A 19,958-nucleotide genomic window follows, 5' to 3' on the forward strand; every position below is an offset into this window, starting at 1 on the left:
GAGGGGTGAAGGACGAGGGTCTCCTGGGCTCCAGCCCAACCACACAGTTCCCACGTGGCCCCATAGAAAGAGGCCCCTTTAGCCATGCGAATGTGTGTATGGGGGCAGCTCTTGCTGCGGGGATGAGGAGCCTCTGAGGCAGCTGCTACTTGGGGGGCAGGAGGGAGGCCTTGCCTTTCTGGAAGCCAGATAACGCTGCTGAGCTTCTGGGCACCTGGTAGCAGGGAGTTCCACAGGTGCCCTGAGCGCTGCAGAAAAACCTGGGCCTGAAGTCAGGGAGAGGCTTCATGCAGGATGAGCAGAGACCCATGAAGGCACTTTACCCCTCGCAGCAGCTGGGAGGTTACGGGGGATTGCAGAATCACAAGAGTCGGAAAGGACCCCAGGGCTCATGTAGCCCAGCCCCTGCAGTGCAGGAATCACAGCTGTTTTGCAAAATAAAAAGGGCCACAGTGACCACGCGCATTTCAAAACCGCCCTCAAGTGGCTGGTGTGTGTTTTCCTTCACCTTCATTGCAAATCCAAGAGCTGGCAAATGTTTCCTTTCCATTTCTGCCCTGCTTGGCAAAGCCAGGCCACCAGCGTCAGGCAGCAGAGTGCAGCCCCCCACCCTGGACCCACAGAGCAGCAGGCCTGGCTATGGGGTGGCACCCACAACGGGGCTGGGCATTCAGCCAGAGTACGGCCACTGGAGCTTGTCCCTGCAAGATGCTCACAGATTCATAGAACTTTAGAAAGGGACCCGTGCGGTCATCTAGCCCAACCCCCTGCAATGCAGGAATGGCAGCTTCCACTGCCTAAACCTTGGAGGGTTCAGCGTGAGATTCAGATCCTGGGACATTGCCCAACACACCCCGGCCCTCTCCAGGTAAGGATGCCGAGCGCTGAGCCCTCGCTAGGCAAATCTGCAGGGTGCTCTGCCCCCCACCCTCCTGCGATGGGGGCCAGCCTGGTCAGCAGTGCCACATGCCCCACCCCATGATGTGGAGAGGCTGGCAAGTCCCGGCCTCCTCTCCCTGAGTTCACCCAGCTCCCAAGGAGCCACCTCCCAAGTCGAAGAAGCCCTTTCACCCTGGAGAGGTGCCCTCTTCCTCTGCCCCCCCCCCAGCTCCACCCCTGGGTGCCCCACGTGCCGCATCCTGCCCCAAAAGACCAAGAGGCATTTGCCCACAGCACAGTCTCTGCTTGCTGGTCCTTTTTATTTGCAGATCACAAACCAAGTTGAAGCTTGAGAGGCAGGAAGAAGAAAACCCCAAACGCAGCCTGCAATAATTCCTCCATTTGGCAAAAGAAGACACCCCCCCAAAAAAACCCCACTTGATTCAAAATCCCCCCGTCTCCCAGATCATGGTCCCTTCTAAGAAATGGCTCTTGGGCGGATCCTGGCAGCAGAAAGGCGCTCAGAGCCCACAGCTGCGGGAAGAGGAACTGCCAGACCCGCTCCCTCCTTGGCACAGGGGCACCCTCTGGGCAGAGCAGCCGGCCCCACGGCAGCCCAGGGGGCTCACCTCTTCCCCGAAGGCCACCAGCTGCCTGCGCCCCCCGCCTGGCTGAGCACGGCCTGCTTCTCCTCGGGGCTGAAATGCAAGATAGTCAAGATGGCCCTCAGAGTCTGCTGCCGCCCCAGAAGGTCCGTCAGCGTCAGGAAGCGGTAGAAAATGTTCTTGAGGTACTCCAGGTTGGCGCCCTCCCTGCCCTGGTCCCGGGCGCTCTTCTGCAGGCGGCCCTGCAGCCCCGAGACCTCCTCCCGGTGCCGCTCGGCCTCCTCCAGGAGCCTCTCCTGCAGCTGCCGCAGGGCCGCCTCCAGGCTGCGCTTCTGCTTCTTCAGGGCCGAGGCCTCCACCTCCTTCCGGGCCAGCTGCTCCGTGTACAGCAGGAAGGCCGGCTCCTTGGGCGCCGCCAGGTGCAGGGCCTGCGTCAGGGTCTCCAGGGAGACGTCGCCCTCGTCCCCCTTGGGGTCCCCGCTCTGGGGCCCTCCTGCTTGGGCCGGGCCCTGCTTGGGCCCCTGGAGCCCATAGTACGGCAGCACCAGGGCCCTCAGCTGCTCCAGCTCCTGGTCCTTCTCGGCCAGGACGGCCAGCGCCCGGTCGCGCTGCTTGTGCATCTCCTCCTCCAGGCGCAGGACCTTCTCCTGGAAGCCCAGCTGGCTCCGCTCCAGCTCCTGCCTGTGCTGCTGCTGCAGGCGGGCCGCCTCCTGGCGCCAGGCCTCCGCCTCCTGGCGACGCTGCCGGGCGCCCTCCTCGCAGGAGAGCCGCAGGGAGACGTGCTTCTCCTTCAGTTCAGCCAGCTGCTCCTGCGCCGCCTCCAGCTCCTTGGCCAAGCTCCCGTCCTTGGCCGACTTGTTCTTGAGGACCACCTGGGCCCTCTGCTTGTACCTCTCAAACTCCTCCTTCAGCTGCTTCAGCTCCTGCTGGTAGTAGGCCGCGGTGGCCTTCTCGCCGTCCCCCGTCTCCGTGCCGCCCTTGGGGGGCTCCAGCCTGCAGAAGGCTTCGATCTCCTGGGCGGACGCCGGGCTGTCCTTGGTGGCCTCCTGCAGCATCTCCTTCAGCTTCTCCATGCGGTCCTTCAGGACGTTGACGTCCAGGCTGCTCTCCTCGAAGGCCGCGAGGTCCAGCGGGGAGCGGCCGGAGGCAGCCATGGCCAGGGTCTTGTTCTCCAGGTCCAGCTGGGCGATGCGGTCCTTCAGCTTCTGGATGGCCAGCTGGTCCTTCTGCTTGGCTTTCTCATAGCTGCCCAGGAGCTCAGAGACCTCTGAGATCTGGGCCTCCAAGCTGGCCACCCGCTGCTCCTCCAGCTGGATCCGATCCTCCGCTTGAGCTGTCTGCGGGGGGAGGAGAAACAGAAGGGCATGAGAGGAGGCTGCTGGATGAGGCCAGAGGGAATCCACCCAGCCTGGTTTTGTTTTAAAACCTGCCACGTCTCCAAACCTTTGGATTTCTTCTCACACTTTCGGAACACTCTCCAAAGGTCAACACCACACCATCAGCAAACACCCTTAGTTTATAGAGTCTACGACTCACTTCAATATCTTTAAGTTCCTTATTTCTCCTTATATTCTGAAGAACTATTTCTAATGCCATAATACAGTCATACCTCATGTTACGTCCCCTTCATGTTACGTTCTTTCAGGTTGCGTCCCGTGGCGACACGGAAGTACCAGAAAGGGTTACATCCGGGCTGTGCCGCTTGTGCATGTGCAGACATGCAAAATGACGTCACGTGCATGCGCAGAAGCGGTGAATCGCAACCTGCGTGTGTGCAGATGCGCCGCTGCAGATTGAGTTCTTTTCATGTTGTGAACGGGCCTCCAGAACGGATCCCGTTCGCAACCAGAGGTACCACTGTAAACAAGGGACAACCTTGTCTCGTTTTTCTATTTGGCATTTGTCCGAAAGAATATTATTTATTAAAATATCTGCAGACTGATCAGTATAGATCTCTTCAATTCCAGCCAGGAAAGAATTACCTATTTCCATTTTCTCAAATACCTTAATCAAGAATGACCATGAAATACTATCAAAGGCTTTCTCTGCCTGCCCAAGAGGATCTCCAGCCTGGCCAGGAGGTGGGGAAGAAGCATCCCTTGGCTCTGCCAGGGAGTCATGCCACCAGCCTGGGCCAACCTGCTGCCCTGACAGAGGACGGGAGCTGCTGCCCAAAATATCTGGAGGCCACCAGGCTGCTCTTCCCCCCAAAGGCTCCATGCTGGCATGACGTCCACAGGCATCACCAAACACCTCCATGGAGGGGGCCAGTAAGAGTGACCCCAGGGGGTGAGCTGGAGAAGTCAAGGGACCATGTAGGTAAAGGACAGTACCTGCTTTGGGGCTCCCGCTCAGGAGGGAATCACAGACTTGCAGAGCTGGAAGGGACTCCCCGAGTCATCTACCGTATTTTTCGCTCCATAAGACGCACTTTTTTCCTTCTAAAAAGAAAGGGGAAATGCCTGTGTGTCTTATGGAGCGAATGCACTGGCCGGAGCCATGGCTCCCGTCAGTCAAGCAAAGCGGGAGCCCCTTACAGGGCTTCTGCCTGGCTTTGCGCAGCTCTTATCTCTGCTTGCTGTACAGCCAGGAGGGGCGGATGGGAGCCATGGCTCCCATCTGTCACTCTCTGAAAGTAAGCAAAGTGAGAGCCGCTTACATGCTCTATGAGACTCTCGCTTTGCTTGCTTTACAGCGAGCCGGGAGGAGGCAGGCAATTCAAAGCCAGGAGGCACTTTTAAAAGCGGTGCATAGCCAGCAACAGCTGCAGCAGCCTCAGCTAGCAAAGGTCCGCGCGCTCCCTAAACGGAGCAATGAGGCTGCAGAGGGACGGCAGGGCACAGGAGGGGTTGGATTGGGAAGGATAAAATTTAAGCAACCAGCAGCAAAAAACCCCCAACCTTGAGCTCTGAGCCACAAGTGCAGTGAAAACCAGGAGGTAAAACAGGAAGGCTGCTGGGGACGGGAGGGCAGGGGATGCGGGAAAGGGAAAAATTATGCAAATCCCCCCGCGTCTCAGCTGATCCGCTGGCTCCTTGAGAGCGCATGCTAAACAACCATACAGCTCCTGTCCTTCTCAGTCTCACTCTGACATACCAGTAGTTTATTAAATAGTTTAGTACAACATTTGATTCAGAATATTTTTTCCCTGTTTTCCTCCTCTGAAAACTAGATGCGTCTTATGGTCGGGTGCATCTTATGGAGCGAAAAATACGGTAGTCCGTACCCCTGCAGTGCAGAAATCACAGTGGCCCCCTCAAGGAAGGCAAACCCACCCCCTTGGGAGAGAGGGCCCCTTCCGCTCCCCGCCCTGTTCTCACCTTCCGCATCTCCTGCAGCAGCTGCGCCTGGAAGTGGCTCCTCAGGCTGGCCGCCTCGGCCTGCAGCTCCTGCACCTGCGGGTCCGGCCGGGCGCTCTCCTCCCGCAGGGCCCTGAGCTCCCGCCTCAGCTCCTCCACCTCGCAGCCCAGCTGCCGGGCCTGGTGCTCGGCCCCCTCCGCCCGGTCTGCCACGCCCGCCTTCCCGGCCAGGGCCTCGCGGGCCTCCTCCAGGCCCAGCTCCGCCTCCTGGCGCAGGGCGCGCTCGCTCTGGAGCAGGCGCTGCAGCTCCCGCAGCATGACGGCGTGGTCGCCCTGCTCCTGCGCCCGGTCGTGCTGCTGCGCGATGAGGCGGGCCTTGACCTCGGCCAGCTGCTCCTGCGCCTCCTTGACCTCGGCCTCCAGCCGGCTCCTCTCCTCCTCGGCTCGGCGGCTGGCGCTCTCCATTTCCTGCTTAGCCTTCTTCTTGTCGGCCTGGTAGGAGGCCTCCATCCGAGACTTCTCCTGCGTGACGGTGGCCAGGGCGCTGGTCAGCGTGGCCAGCTGCGTCTTCAGCTGCAGGACTCTCCTGTCCGACTCGGCAGCGCCCCCCACAATCAGCTCCCCGCTGCCAGAGCTCACGCCGCTGCTTTCGGAGCTGCTAGTCTCCTCTAGCTTCGAGGAAGAGACTGCGGTCACCACTGCCACTGTCCCCTCTTCCATGCCCACTAGGTCCCCCCTGACGCTGGCCAGGCTGGCAGCTGTCCCATGACTGTCCTCGCTGTGGACCGAGCTCTGGTCCTCACTCAGGTCTGGGCTGGAGGAACCGGCCACCCCCGGGGGCTGGGCCACGCCGCTGCCCAGCCCGGCGTCCACCTCGTGGGAGACCGACAGGACCTTCAAGCTGGCCTCCAGCGCCTCCTTCTCCTTGAGAAGGCTCTTGTAGGCCCGCACCACGTCCTTCAGGCGCCCCTGGTACTGCAGCAGCTGCTTCTTCTGCACCTCGATGGTCTCCTGCAGGTCCTTCTTGCTGGGGCCGCCCCCAAAGTTCATGCCAAACTTCTCCATGGCGCCAGGGGGCTGGGCTGGCTCTGAGAGCTGCAAGGGAACATCAGGGTGTGAGAAGAGCCATTCAGCCGGGTCAGGCCAACCACCCATCCAGGATCCTGTCCCCACAGAGGCCCACCAGATGCCCCGAGGGGAGGCTAGCAGGCGGGGTTCATAACAAGAGCAAAAGAGCCTCCCTGCACCAAGTCAGACCTTCTGTACACTTTGGAACTCCCTGCCTACTGAGGTCAAGCAGGCAAGGCTGCCCAAAGGTGCTTAGAAAGTTGATGTGAATTTTTATCTGTTTCAGTATTTTAACTTTTTATACCACAGAGCTGTATAAAAAGTGGGTGACGCTGTGGGTTAAACCACAGAGCCTAGGACTTGCTGATCAGAAGGTCGGCAGTTCGAATCCCCGCGACGGGGTGAGCTCCCGTTGCTCAGTCCCAGCTCCTGCCAACCTAGCAGTTTAAAGCACGTCAAGTGCAAGTAGATAAATAGGTACCACTCTGGCGGGAAGGTAAATGGCATTTCCGTGCGCTGCTCTGGTTCGCCAGAAGCGGCTTAGTCATGCTGGCCACATGACCCGGAAGCTGTACACCGGTTCCCTCGGCCAATAAAGCGAGATGAGCACCGGAGGTCCGTTCTTAACCTGAAACTGTTCTTAACCTGAAGCACCACTTTAGCTAATGGGGCCTCCTGCTGCTGCCTGCCAGAGCCCGATTTCTGTTCTCATCCTGAAGCAAAGTTCTTAACCCGAGGTACTCTTTCTGGGTTAGCTGAGTCTGTAACCTGAAGCGTATGTAACCCGAGGTAACACTGTATTCGACATAAAAAACAGGGACCGCTTGTTGTGGACAAAGGACAGCTGGACATAGCAAGGGTCCCCTGACCTTCAGGAGCTGAGGGCCGCATCCAGCCTCGATCCGGCCCTGCTCCTCTTGCCAGCCCCCCCCCTTTATAGGGTCAGGTGCCAATGGGGATGGGGGGTCGGGGCGGGGGGGGGGCGCTTGAAAAAGGACCCGGTTGGCTGTCCCAAGTGTGGCGGGGGGGGGCAGGAGAGGCCCCTTCCGCGGGGCCCGGGAAGCAGAGGGGGGCGGCCTGCCAGGGGGTGGGGGGTCACCCTCTCCCCCCCCCCCAGCCTCTCCCGCACGGGCTGGCAGCAGCAGCAGCAGCAGCAGCTGGAGGAGGCTCCGCTGCCGGCAGGGGGGGGGTCCCTGGGGGGGTCCGAGGGGGCGGGGCTCACCTCTCTTCCCGGCCCGAAGCCCCTCGCCCAGCAGCTGCCCCCCCCCCGCACTGCGCCTGCGCCGCCCGCTCCCACTTCCGCCGACGCCGCCCGTCCGCGCATGCCCGGGAGGCGGTGCTGCGCCTGCGCCGAGGGAGCCACGCCTATACTATAGACTCGGTCGCGTTTGTCTAGACTCGCGCCGGGATCGGCAGCTTCCGGGGTCCCATGGCGCGGCTGCGCATTGAGAGCCGGGGAGGGGGTCGTTTGGATGGCCTCGAGGGCACCCGGAAGGAGAGGAGGAGCTCGTGTCGGGGCCACCTGGCATGTTTGAGTTTCCTTGTTTCTTAAATTTCTCAACTCCCAAAGGATCCTAATATAATCATAATAATAATAATAGTTATAATATTGTTGTGTCGTTGTTGTTGTTATTAATCAATATTAATATTAATATATAATTATATAAATAATATATTCTAATAATATAGTAGTGATGTATTTTAATATTACCTTGTTAATGATGTATTTTAATATTACCTTGTTAATAATATATTTTAATATTAATATATTAAGAATAAATATTAATATTAATATTAAAAATATAATTTTATGCCCCAGCAACTCTGGACGGCTAGCAAAGCGTCCCCCTGCGGTGCACCTGCACATGGATGCTTCCGGGCTGCGCATCTCGAGACACGTGTTCCCCTCCTCCTTCCTCCTCGGAAGACGCAGCAGCGCCGCCTTGTGTCTCCGGTCGTTCCAAGGGCCAAATTCCTGGCCAGACAGCGCCCCCTGCAGGCGCGCCTTGGGCAGAGGCGCCCCTGTCGAAGAGCGCAGCTGAGCTGGGCAGATGCAAAGGAGCCGCTCAGCTGTCCATCTCTCCTCCGGGAATCATAGAATCCTAGAGTTGGAAGAGAGCACAAGGGCCATCGAGTCCAACCCCCTGCCAAGCAGGAAACACCATCAGAGCACTCCTGACATATGGTTGTCAAGCCTCTGCTTAAAGACCTCCAAAGAAGGAGACTCCACCACACTCCTTGGCAGCAAATTCCACTGTCGAACAGCTCTTACTGTCAGGAAGTTCTTCCTAATGTTTAGGTGGAATCTTCTTTCTTGTAGTTTCCAGGCCTTTGACCATTTTGGTTGCCCTCCTCTGGACACGTTCCAGTTTGTCAGTGTCCTTCTTGAACTGTGGTGCCCAGAACTGGACACAGTACTCCAGGTGAGGTCTGACCAGAGCAGAATACAGTGGCACTATTACTTCCCTTGATCTAGATGCTATACTGCTATTGATGCAGCCCAGAATTGCATTGGCTTTTTTAGCTGCCGCGTCACACTGTTGGCTCATGTCAAGTTTGTGGTCAACCAAGACTCCTAGATCCTTTTCACATGTACTGCTCTCAAGCCAGGTGTCCCCCATCTTGTATTTGTGCCTCTCATTTTTTTTGCCCAAGTGCAATACTTTACATTTCTCCCTGTTAAAATTCATCTTGTTTGTTTTGGCCCAGTTCTCTAATCTGTCAAGGTCGTTTTGAAGTGTGATCCTGTCCTCTGGGGTGTTAGCCACCCCTCCCAGTTTGGTGTCATCTGCAAATTTGATCAGGATGCCCTTGAGTCCATCATCCAAGTCGTTGATAAAGATGTTGAATAAGACCAGGCCCGGAATGAATGAATGAATCTTTATTTGCAGCAGCCATCAGCAATAAAACAGCAACATACCAAGAACAGAAATAAAAAGTCAATTATATAAAATCCCTTTTAGGGTTTGGAATCAGTAGTCAAATCGTGGGTCTTATCCTGATTGCCCCAGCTAAAAACCTTGCCACCTTTGCTGTCGCCTGCTCATCCTGATCTGCCAAGAGAAAGGACACTGGGGCAGTGGCTGGGTGACCCGGAGTGGACAATAAGAGAGGGGCGATAATCTCATTCCTGAAGTCTTGGCACGTAGCTGGAAATTCTTCCAGAGACCCCCAAACTATCAATAACTATCCCAGCAGACCTGTCAAAAAAGAGCAGGTATCTTTGAATAAACATACACAAATTTATTATTGGTGACATATAGATAGATAAATTAAGGATCTTTACAATTTTATAATATGCAGAGATTAACATGTGCTGAAAAACCAGAGAGTGGAGTTGGGGGGGTTCTGGTTTGGGAGAGGGGAAAATAGGGGGGGTATGAGGATGATATGTTTTTGATAAATTGTTATGTTGAAATTCTTAATAATTTTTTTTTTTAAAAAAAAGAGCAGGTATCTCTGTATGAATGAAACAGGTCTGTGACAATGGATTCTGGAGCCAAGGTATCCACCTTTTCAAAAGGATGTTTCAGTCAGGCCAGGGATCGTCAGGCATCTTGATTGACATTTGCAGCGAAGAAGTGGCCTGCCCAGATGACAAGACACCCCCCCCCTTGGCATTGTCAACATCCTTTTTAAATTGTTGCACCCAGAACTGGACACAGTATTCCCAGTGTGGTCTGACCAAGACAGAAGAGAGCGGGACTATTATTGGCAAAACCTGTTGGTGTTTCGCAACTTTCTGACTAGTTGCAGGACCTTAGCCAGACCTAGCAGAGTAAACGCAGAATCCACGGAAGCAATTGGCAACTTGGTTGCAGACAGGATAGACGAAGCAGGAACCAGAAACTTGTTTTGTTGTTTAGTCGTTTAGTCGTGTCCTCCTCTTCATGACCCCCTGGACCAGAGCACGCCAGGCACTCCTGTCTTCCACTGCCTACCGCAGTTTGGTCAAACTCATGCTGGTAGCTTCGAGAACACTGTCCCACCATCTCGTCCTCTGTCGTCCCCTTCTCCTTGTGCCCTCCATCTTTCCCAACATCAGGGTCTTTTCCAGGGAGTCTTCTCTTCTCCTGAGGTGGCCAAAGTCTTGGAGCCTCAGCTTCAGGATCTGTCCTTCCAGTGAGCACTCAGGGCTGATTTCCTTCAGAATGGAGAGGTTTGATCTTCTTAGGGTCCATGGGACTCTCAAGAGTCTCCTCCAGCACCATAACTCAAAAGCATCAATTCTTTGACGATCAGCGTTCTTAGTTAGGTGTTTATTATATACAGTGGACTATTTACAGGAACAGAACACGGATCTTTTGCTAGCTCTCTCTGACACGACTCACAACTCCTACACCGACACAGAACAACTGAACTCTGGACTCTGAACTAACACATTCCACTTAGTAGGCCATTAATTACCACTCCCTTGAGAGAGCTTGACCAGTCAGGGAGCTGTCCCCATGCCTCTGTTATCACCAGGCAGACTTACTCCTTCAGATTGCCTTCTGGCTGTCTGCCAAACCTTAATTGACTCTGTGTGAGTAGCTGCACGTACACAGTTTCCCAACAACTATGACTTCCCTTGACCTGGGCACTATCTGTGGATGCAACCTAGAATAGCATTGGCCTTTTTTGCTGCTGCATCACACGGTTGGCTCATCTTCAGCCTGTGGTCCACCAAGACCCCTCCATCCTTTCTGAGGTCACAAAGGCCAGACTTGCCATGGAGCTTCTCCCCTTGGAATCCTGGGCCAGCGTCTCCCGCAGGGAGAAAAACCTCTTCCTCTCTTCCTCCCCCCTCCCCAGCGCCCTCAGAAGCCTCTCCCATGGCCCAGCCGGCCAGTCGGTGGGCAGCGCAAGGTCCAAAGCGGGGGCCGGCCTGTTGCTGATGCCCTCGGTAGCTCCGCCCCTCCTGCGCAGCCATGCAGATTGGGTTGGTCAACTGGACAGGCGGGTATCTGACTGGGGAATGCTATGGCGACGGCGTCAGCGTCTTGGGAAACTCACTGGGGAAGAAACAGGTATCCCCCCGGAAGCCTCAAACGAGACTTAATTTTCTCTATTTGAGTTCTGTTCCAGAATGAGTGCTATCAGCCAGTGTCAGATTTGGGGCTGTTTTCCACTGAATTGCAATGGTCAGGCATGTCCAAAGTCCGTTTTGGGGGGCTAATCCGGTTGGTTTAATCTGGCCCCTGTGGCAGTTTATTTCCTGGGTGTAAAATCCTTTATAAAGTTCAACAACTTCAATCCGGAAAAAAAGGTCAACAACTTTGGCCGGCCCCCAACACATGTTCATCACATCTGGCCCTCTTTGAAAAAAGTTTGGACAGACACCCCTGCTAATGGCTATCTATGCTGCCAAGGTCATATATGACCGGTTCTTCTGACTATCTATCTTATCTATGTTAATGCCATCAAAAAACAGTGCTTTGTTTCCTTTTTAGTTGCTGTTTTATACGATACGATAATCTTTATTGTCATTGTCCCATAAAGAACAATGAAATTGAAAAAATCTACATCAGACATTCAAAAACCCACAAACCAGCTATCCCAGCCTGGTTAGCCCCTAAAAACTCTGATACCCCATAACTGAATACAATATACTCACATAAAGACTACCTTAGTAAAGGTATAGGGACCCCTGACCATTAGGTCCAGTCGTGACCGACTCTGGGGTTGCGGCGCTCATCTCTCTTTACTGGCCAAGGGAGCCGGCGTACAGCTTCTGGGTCATGTGGCCAGGAGGACTAAGCCGCTTCTGGCAAACCAGAGCAGCGCACGGAAATGCCGTTTACCTTCCCGCCGGAGCGGTACCTATTTATCTACCTGCACTTTTGATGTGCTTTCGAACTGCTAGGTGGGCAGGAAAGACTGCCTTACACTGTGTTTAAAAACCAAAATCGCATTTGGATAGAAACTGTTTCTCAGGCTCTAGTCCTGGTCTTTATAACCCTGTATCTTCTTCCAGAAGGCAGAAGCTGAAAGAGATAATTTCCGGGCTGCGCACTATCCTGCGCTATCTCTGCAGCTTTCTTATGGCACCTGGAAGCATAGATTTGATCCAAGGTGGGAAGAGCGCACCCAATTATCCTTTCTGCAGTCTTTACAACCCTGGACAGCATTGTTTTTTCCCTGACCGTGCAGCTCCCAAACCACACACAGAGACCATAATTATAATAATAATTTAATAATAATTTATTATTTATACACCGCCCATCTGGCTCGGTTTCCCCAGCCACTCTGGCCAGCTCCCAACAGAATTAAAAGCACAACAGAACATCAAACATGAAAAGCTTCCCTAAACAGGTCTGCCTTCAGATGCTTTCTAAATTTTGTTAATGTTGTTAATATTGTTCTATGGATGATGAGTGCTGTAACATTTCTGACTTCTGTTGTAACGGTGCTGTTTAGCTTATTTCTTTAGTTGCTTTGTTAATAGTGTTTCATCGATTGTTTTGCCGATGATTTGTTAATTGTTCTGTATGATTTGTGTTATATTTGTGATTTATTGCTTGTAAGCCACTTTGCGATTTGTGCGAATGGCGCAGAAATATGATAAATCAGCCCAGAGAAATACCCAGGGACATTTCTTTGGGATCTGTTATGTACTGAGTTGAATAGGATCCAAAAGGAAACAGTCTGATTGGTCCTAGAACAATAGGGTCCAGAATGCAGCAGTCTGATTGGTCCAAAGGAGCCACCCAATCCAGCTCCAGGTGGGAGTGAATCTGCAACCTGATTGGCCTACAGGTGAATCCTGGAATTAGCCAATCACGTGGGGCCCATTGTGTAAATAATGTATATAAAGCAGACATTCTGGGGGAACTTCCATTCCTCCTCACCACTCTGAGCTGAACAAAGAGCATGAAATCCACTCTCGACTCCGAGTATATTTCAGGATCCCTGCTGACCTGCCCCTCTCGCCCCCTGCAGACCTGGGACCTGGAGGTGACCACGAAGCCTGGGAAGCTGACGGTGGCCGTGCTGAGAGGCCAACAAGGGCGCTGCCTCCTGGTGGACGCAGATGGCACCGTCCGGTGCGGTCACCCGGCCTCGGGGCGGCAGAGCCAGTTTGTGCTGGAGGTGCACTCCAGCGGGGCCTGGAGCCTCCAGCACCTGGAGAGCAAGAAGTTCCTGGAGTCGGACGGGGAGGACGTCTTCTGCGTCTGCAGAGAGCTGACGCGCCGCCACATGTGGATGCCCCAGCTGGCCATGCATGCGCACGTGGTCCTCTTCAACCCCAGCAGCCGGCTGTATGCGCGGACCGACCCCGAGCTGAACCGCGTCTGGGTGGACACGCCGGTGCCTTACTGCGAGGAGTGCGGCTTCGTCCTGCGGCTGCGCTGCGGCGTCTGCCACCTGGAGACGTCCAACCACAAGTTCGTCTCCCGGCTGGAGAAGCTGGCCAAGAAGCCCTCGGCCGAGACGGCCTTCCACCTTAACCTGAGGCCCGGCTGCCTGGCCTTCCTGACCGACAGGGAGGGGCACATCCTGTACCCGCAGGGCAGCCGGGGGCTCCTGTGCCTCGGAGACTGCCCCGAAGACAACGAGGAGTGGTTCGTCATCAAGAGGTGCCCACAGTGGGTCAGCCTGAGAACCAGGGCCAGGAAGTACATGGGCATCCTCTGCGGCAAGTAAACCCCGGGGGGAGCAGCAGGGGCCAGGCCGGGGGCCCAGGGCCTCTTTGACTCATGTCAGGGGTGATTCAGCTCAGATTTGGGAGGGTGTGCTTGATGACCCCTGGAGGTCCCTGCCACAGTTCTCTGCTTCCATCTAGGTCAGTATTGTCAACCCTGGCTGGCAGCCACATCTCTCCAGGGTTTAGGCAGGGTCTATTCCTGTCCTTCCTGGCCGTGGGGACTGAACCTGGAAGCTTCTGCAGAATATTAAAAACATGATAAAACATCAAACGTTAAAAACTTCCCTAAAGAGGGCCGCCTTCAGATGTCTTCTAAAAGTCAGGTAGTTGTTTATTTCCTTGACATCTGATGGGAGGGCATTCCTCAGGGCAGGTGCCACTCTAGGGAAACAAGGAATGTTGTACTTGACTGCTCCAATGGATTAAAAAAAGGTAAAGGGACCCCTGACCATTAGGTCCAGTCGTGGCCAACTCTGGGGTTGCGGCGCTCATCTCGCTATATTGGCCGAGGGAGCTGGCGTACAGCTTCCAGGTCATGTGGCCAGCATGACTAAGCCACTTCTGGCGAACCAGAGCAGCGCACAGAAACGCCGTTTAGCTTCCTGCCGGAGCGGTACCTCTTTATCACTTGCACTTTGACGTGCTTTCGATCTACTAGGTTGGCAGGAGCAGGGACCGAGCAACGGGAGCTCATCCCGTCGCAGGGATTCGAACCGCCGACCTTCTGATCGGCAAGTCCTAGGCTCAGCGCAACCCGCGTCCCATAATCCAATGGATTACATCCCACAAAATCCTGGAGAGACAATGCTGCCAGCCAGTGTCCTGAGCTAGATGAAGCCGACTCAGTGCAAGGCAGCAGCTGCCCGTGCTGCACCTGCTGAGCTGCTCTTCTCTCCCCTCAGACTCAGAGGTCTACGCAGGCTCCAAAAAGGCGACCCCCATGACCACGTTCCTCTTTCATGTCAGTCCCGATGCCCAAACCGTGCAGCTGAAAGACATCAACCACAAGTACCTGGCGCAGGTAAGTTAGGGGCTCCTCCACCCCCAAAAAGGCTAGGTCCAGGGTCCCTGTGAGGGCCAGGAGGTGGGGTGTCCAGCCCCACAGCCAAGTGTTGGAGGGGCCACCTTGCTTTTGTCCCCAAGAGCATTATCACCTGCTATATTGGGGGACAGGGGATGGGACGACTTTCACTCCCATGGGGCAGAGTGGCTGGTTTTCTCCTCCCCCCCCCCCCCGCTGACCTGGGTCTTCTCTCCCCAGAGGGAGTTCCAGAGTGTGATGGCCGACGGCTGCAGCAAAGAACCTGAGACCCACTTCAGCATCCTGTGGCATTATGGGAAAATCTTCCTGAGGGCGCTCAACGGCCGCTACCTGGGCACCCTTCCTGTCGGGCTGGTGGTCGCCAGAGCCATGCAGCCAGGTGAGGAGAAGGGGTGGGGGAGAGAGGATGAGCCACTCCCTGGAACAAGGAGGGTCTCTGGCTGGGGGAGGTGGGGCAGAAAGGAAGCATCTCCCCAGGAGTCCCAAGGAAACCCCCTGACCTTATGCGACGTCTCACCTGCCCCTGCTGGAGGGTGAGGAGTCTGGCCTGGTGACCCAACTGGCGTAATGCCTGCAGAAATGCGAACAGATGCTAGAAGAGGATATATTTATTAGATATTATCCTTCCTCACGTTTGTGTCGTCCCTTTGCAGCTTAAAAGGTGTTAGGTACTGAGTTGAATAGGATCCAAACTGCAGCAGTCTGATTGGTCCTAGAACAATAGGATTCAGAACACAGCAGTCTGATTGGTCCTAGAACAATAGGATTCAGAATGCAGCAGTCTGATTGGTCCTAGAACAATAGGATTCAGAATGCAGCAGTCTGATTGATCCTAGAACAATGCAGCAGTATGATTGGTTGGCAGGAACCACCCAATCATGCTGCAGATAGAATCCACAACCTGATTGGCCTACAGGAGAATTCCGGAATTAGCCAATCATGTGCAGCCCATTGTGTAAATAATGTATATAAGCAGATACTTTGAGGGGACTTTCATTCATTCCTCCTCACCACTATGAGCTGAATAAAGAGCATGAAATCACTTTGCGACTCTGAGTATATTTCAAAAGGGAAGCGTTTAAACAATGATTATAAGCTATTTTCCAATATACTGGCCAACCGAATGAAAGGAGTTTTGGTAGAAATAATTCATCATGATCAGGCTGGTTTCCTACCAGGATGCCAGATGAGGGATAATATAAGAAATATAACTGAAGTGATAGAATATCTGGAGGTCAGAAATGATAAATAAGCTGCTTTAATGTTTATAAATGCTGAAAAGGCCTTTGATAATATTTCATGGGCCTTTATGAAGAAGATAATAGAAAAGATGAATTTTGGGATGCAAAATTCCCCTTTAAAACAATCATCACACTAACAGTCTTGAAATTAGCACTTACTCACTCAGAATACTTGTTGGAGTAACAGATACAGCAGAGTAACGAGATTACAGAGACAGGCAGGCTTGAAATGGCGATTCAGTTAAAAGATAAATAAAATAAAAGATCAGGATGAACAAAAGTTTCATGAAAATTGGAGTAAATACCTGGATTATATAAGAGACAACTGTAAATCTTTAAAGACACTGGCAGGATTTGATTAACTTCAACAGCTTATGATCAAATAGATAAATGTATAAAATACGTGACAAAGAAAATATATGATACTTACCGAAGGGGAGGAAGGAAGTCCAAAGCTCAATAGAGCTAATGTTATGTATGAGATGTATTAATACAATGAATGTATTGGAATGTATGTTTGATGAAAACTAATAAAAATTTAAGTTGAAAAAAAAATATGAAATGAAATGGCGATTCAGTTGTAAAGACGTACTGAACTCTGCCTTAAAACGGTGCCTGAGCGTTGGAGCTCTGACTTTAGCAAGTTGCCCTTTTGCTGGCAGGTCATAAAGAGATGGGGAAAGGGTGTGCCCAGACAGGTAAGAGAATATATTGCGATGCCCTCCTCTGCCTGCCAGGGCACAGTGCGGGGAACGTCTCTGGCAGAGTTCTTTCTAGCAAAGATGCAGGAAAGCTCAGAGAGCCTCAACTCCTGTCTTGAAAAACTTGAATTGTTGGTTTGGACTGCACTTTCAATATTCCACGAATCCCACCCCTTCTGGCTCTTTTGGAAAAGGGGTCCTCCTCCACCCCCAGACCTCAAAAGCAAGGAGAGCAGCTCCCGTCTTTGCTGGCTGCAAAGAAAAGTCTGGAACAAAGGTCTGCTGATGCCTCAGGGACCCTGTCTCCTTGCCAGCTCCCAGCTGACCTCCTGCCCCACTGCATTGCAGGGCCCCACGAGGAGTTTGGCCTGCGCCTGGCCAACCGCTCTTTCCTGCTGTTGCGCGGCTGCTACGGCTACGTGGGGAGCTCCTCCTGCCACGAGGCCCTGCAGTGCAACCTCCTGGAGCCGGACTGCATCGAGCTGCTGCCCTGCAAGGAGGGCATCTACCACTTCCAGAGTAGGTGAAGGGGGGGAGGGAAGGGGGCACAGGCCAGGGGGGCAGGCCCAGGGCCCATCGGGTCCAGCATCCTGTTGCTCCAAAGGGAGACCCACAAACAGGATTCGAGCACAAGGGCAGCTCTCCCCTCCTGCTGGTTCCAGAAACCGGTATTACGAAGCATTGCTGCCTCTGTCCGTAGCGGCAGAGCAGAGCCATCCTGGCTACTAGCTATTGAGGGATGCGGGTGGCGCTGTGGTCTAAACCACTGAGCCTCTGGGGCTTGCCGATCAGAAGGTCGGCGGTTCGAATCCCTGTGACGGGGTGAGCTCCCGTTGCTCCGTCCCAGCTGCTGCCAACCTAGCAGTTCGAAAGCACGTCAAAGTGCGAGTAGATAAATAGGTACCATTGTGGTAGGAAGGTAAACGGTGTTTCTGTGCGCTCTGGTTTCCGTCACGGTGTCCCATTGCACCAGAAGCGGTTTAGTCCTGCTGGCCACATGACCCGGAAAGCTGTCTGTGGACAAATGGTGGCTCCCTCGGCCTGAAAGCGAGATGAGCGCCGCAACCCCATAGTCGCCTTTGACTGGACTTAACCGTCCAGGGGTCCTTTACCTTTACTAGCCATTGATAGCCCTCCCCCCTGTGAGTTCCTCTAATTCTGTTCTCGAGCCACCCCAATCGGTGGCCATAGTTGCCTCCTGTGGCAGGGAGTTCCACAGTTGCATTGCGCAAAAAAAGCCATTTATTTCACCTGTCCTGAATCTCCCAACGCCCGTCTTTTCCGCCGTCGTTTCGCTTCCCAGGCCGCGGCAAGAGCTTTTGGTGCCTGACTTCGGAAGGGACCTTCAGCCCCTGGGGGAAGTTTGCCTTGAATTTCTGCGTCGAGATCCGAGGGAACAACCTCCTGGCCGTGCTGGGACCCAACGGGTACTTCCTGCGTGCGGACCGGGAGGGCTGCCTGGTGGCCGACAGCGAGGAAGTGACCTGCGAGTGCCTCTGGGAGTTCTAGGCCTCGGGCAGGTGAGAAGAAGGGGGGCAGTCGCCTTGCCAGGGTGGGGAGTGGAAGAGGCGGGGGGCCTGGCAGAGATGGGAGGGCAGAGACCCTGAGAGACGTCCAATGCTCCTTGCTCAATCAGCCACCAGCACACCCCACTGTGGCACCTCAGGGGGGTGAAGTTTTTGGCTTGCAGGCTCCAGGACCACCCACTGTGTGTCAACAGAGGCAGAAAATGGAAGCAATTATGTGCATTCAAAAACTGAAACGTTTGGCTTCAGAGACGCTCGAAAACTGAGGTTCTACTGTGCAATAAAGCCCAGAAAAACTTGGAACCAGTTTCCCTATGAGGTGGCCTGGCCCCACTTGACCCCATTGATTGGGGGGAATAATAATAATAAATAATAACAATAACAATTTATTTATACCCCGCCTATCTGGCTGGGTTTCCCCAGCCACTCTGGGCGGCTCCCAACTGAAAATTAAAAACACAATACAGCATTAAAAACTTCCCTAAACAGGGCTGCCTTTAGATGGAACTGGTGCTCCCACAGGGGACACATAATACCCATTTCTCATTGGTAAGAACTCACATCATTTTGTGTGGCAGCACTTTGGAACTCCCTGCCTATTGATATCAGGCAGGCACCTTCAACTGCGCTTTCCCCGGCACCTGCTAAAAACATTTCTGGCCAGGCCTGTGGAATGTGGAGGTGTTTCTTCATCTGTTTTTAGTTTATTGCTGGATTCTTCCTGCAAGCGTATTGAAGAGTTGCGCTTATGGACAATATTATTGTTTTAGCCTTTTTGTAAGAGTGTGTGTGTGTGTGTGTGTGTGTGTGTGTGTGTGTGTGTACCAGGCAGGGTTCTGGCCCCCAGGGGCTCTGGGAGGGCTAACCAGGAGGTCATTGTCCACAGGTGTCTGCAGGAGAGGAGGAACAGAAACCCAGCGGAGTCCTTGTTGGGCCAGCCAAGACGTCCTAATGCCTTTGCCTTCTCTCCGCGGCCTCATCCGTACTCATCATCAAGAGGCCTGGAAGCAGCAGCAGCAGAGGAAAAGGAGGGGGCTCTTCCCTCCCACCCACAAAGGGGGCCTCACCCGCTGCCGTTCTCCCCCATGGAGGTGAAGGGGCAGATGCCGCCAGAGGAGAATTTGGGGCTGGGGTGTGGCTCCTCCCCTCTTGCAGGACCACTCAGGTGTCTTCTGAAAAGGAGCAAAAAGCAAAAAGACCCTGGCCTCTGTCTGTTTCATTGGGGTGGGTGGGTCGTGGGCTCCAGAGGGACAGGAAGGGGGGAAGAAGGGCAGGCAGGCAGGCGGGGTGCCCGCAGGATTTATTTGGGCCAAGGACAGATCCCTGAGCCCAGATGCAAAACCGCCCAACAGAGGTGCCCCAGGGCATGTGCAGAGCGTATGTCCCGCTTCAAGAAGTAGTTACAACTACCAGCCCCTCCACCACCGACTTGGGGTGGGGACACTGGTGGAGGAACAGTGGGGCGCACCAACGGGGAGGGGGGTACCATTGCGGCCGCCCCCCCGGACACACGCCGTGCATCCTCCCACCATGCCGGGTGTCACACCCCCACAGGCAACGTGCCACGCTCCCAGGACGCGTGCCAGCCATGCCCCCACCTGCTATCCGCCCTCAGTGCCGGACCATGCAGCTTTGCCATGGGGGGTCGGGGAGAAGGGCACCCAGCCCAGCCTCTTCAGCCCCAGAGCTGCACCCTAAGCATGGGCTCCTGTCAGAGCTGGCTCCAGGTCCCAGCTCACAGAGGACCAACGCTAGCCGGTAGTAATGTACAAAAGTCTTTATTGAAGTACAGTTTCCATTTTCAAGCCGCAGCGCCCAGCTCTACGTCTAGGGGCTAGACCGGCGAAGCTCCATCTGAGTCTCCACCCCCTGTACACCAACTTAAGATTCTAACCTTACTCCACCTCTTCCGTCTCTCCTTTCTCCTCTGGGTCCTTCTGCCCCCCGGGGTCTCTTCCTTTCTGGACTCT

The 19,958-nt window shown here is 54.3% G+C and overlaps 2 protein-coding genes across 4 annotated transcripts; one reads left to right on the top strand and one right to left on the bottom strand.

Annotated features, from left to right (window-relative positions):
* Positions 1 to 1,180: 1,180 nt before the first annotated feature.
* GCC1 (GRIP and coiled-coil domain containing 1) lies at positions 1,181 to 7,192 on the bottom strand. Of its 3 annotated transcripts, none has more exons than XM_028746421.2 (3): positions 7,074 to 7,192; positions 4,805 to 5,878; positions 1,181 to 2,821 (listed from the first exon to the last, which is right to left on the bottom strand). In XM_028746421.2, exons 1-3 carry the CDS (start codon positions 7,173 to 7,175, stop codon positions 1,505 to 1,507), a joined length of 2,493 nt encoding a protein of 830 aa, XP_028602254.2. In that variant the 5' UTR covers positions 7,176 to 7,192; the 3' UTR covers positions 1,181 to 1,504. The 3 variants fall into 3 exon arrangements, with proteins under 3 accessions (XP_028602254.2, XP_028602255.2, XP_028602256.2); XM_028746422.2 differs by lacking the exon at positions 7,074 to 7,192 and adding an exon at positions 6,721 to 6,743; XM_028746423.2 differs by lacking the exon at positions 7,074 to 7,192 and adding an exon at positions 6,333 to 6,667.
* Positions 7,193 to 10,205: 3,013 nt separating this feature from the next.
* Positions 10,206 to 19,172, top strand: FSCN3 (fascin actin-bundling protein 3). The gene is made up of 7 exons (XM_028746441.2): positions 10,206 to 10,860; positions 12,773 to 13,469; positions 14,381 to 14,499; positions 14,740 to 14,899; positions 16,811 to 16,981; positions 17,766 to 17,982; positions 18,875 to 19,172. The coding sequence occupies exons 1-6, from the start codon at positions 10,762 to 10,764 to the stop codon at positions 17,969 to 17,971; spliced, it is 1,452 nt and encodes a 483-aa protein (XP_028602274.2). The 5' UTR covers positions 10,206 to 10,761; the 3' UTR covers positions 17,972 to 17,982; positions 18,875 to 19,172.
* Positions 19,173 to 19,958: the final 786 nt, after the last annotated feature.

The sequence above is a fragment of the Podarcis muralis genome, chromosome 10, assembly GCF_964188315.1.
Source record: "Podarcis muralis chromosome 10, rPodMur119.hap1.1, whole genome shotgun sequence".
NCBI lineage: Eukaryota > Metazoa > Chordata > Lepidosauria > Squamata > Lacertidae > Podarcis > Podarcis muralis.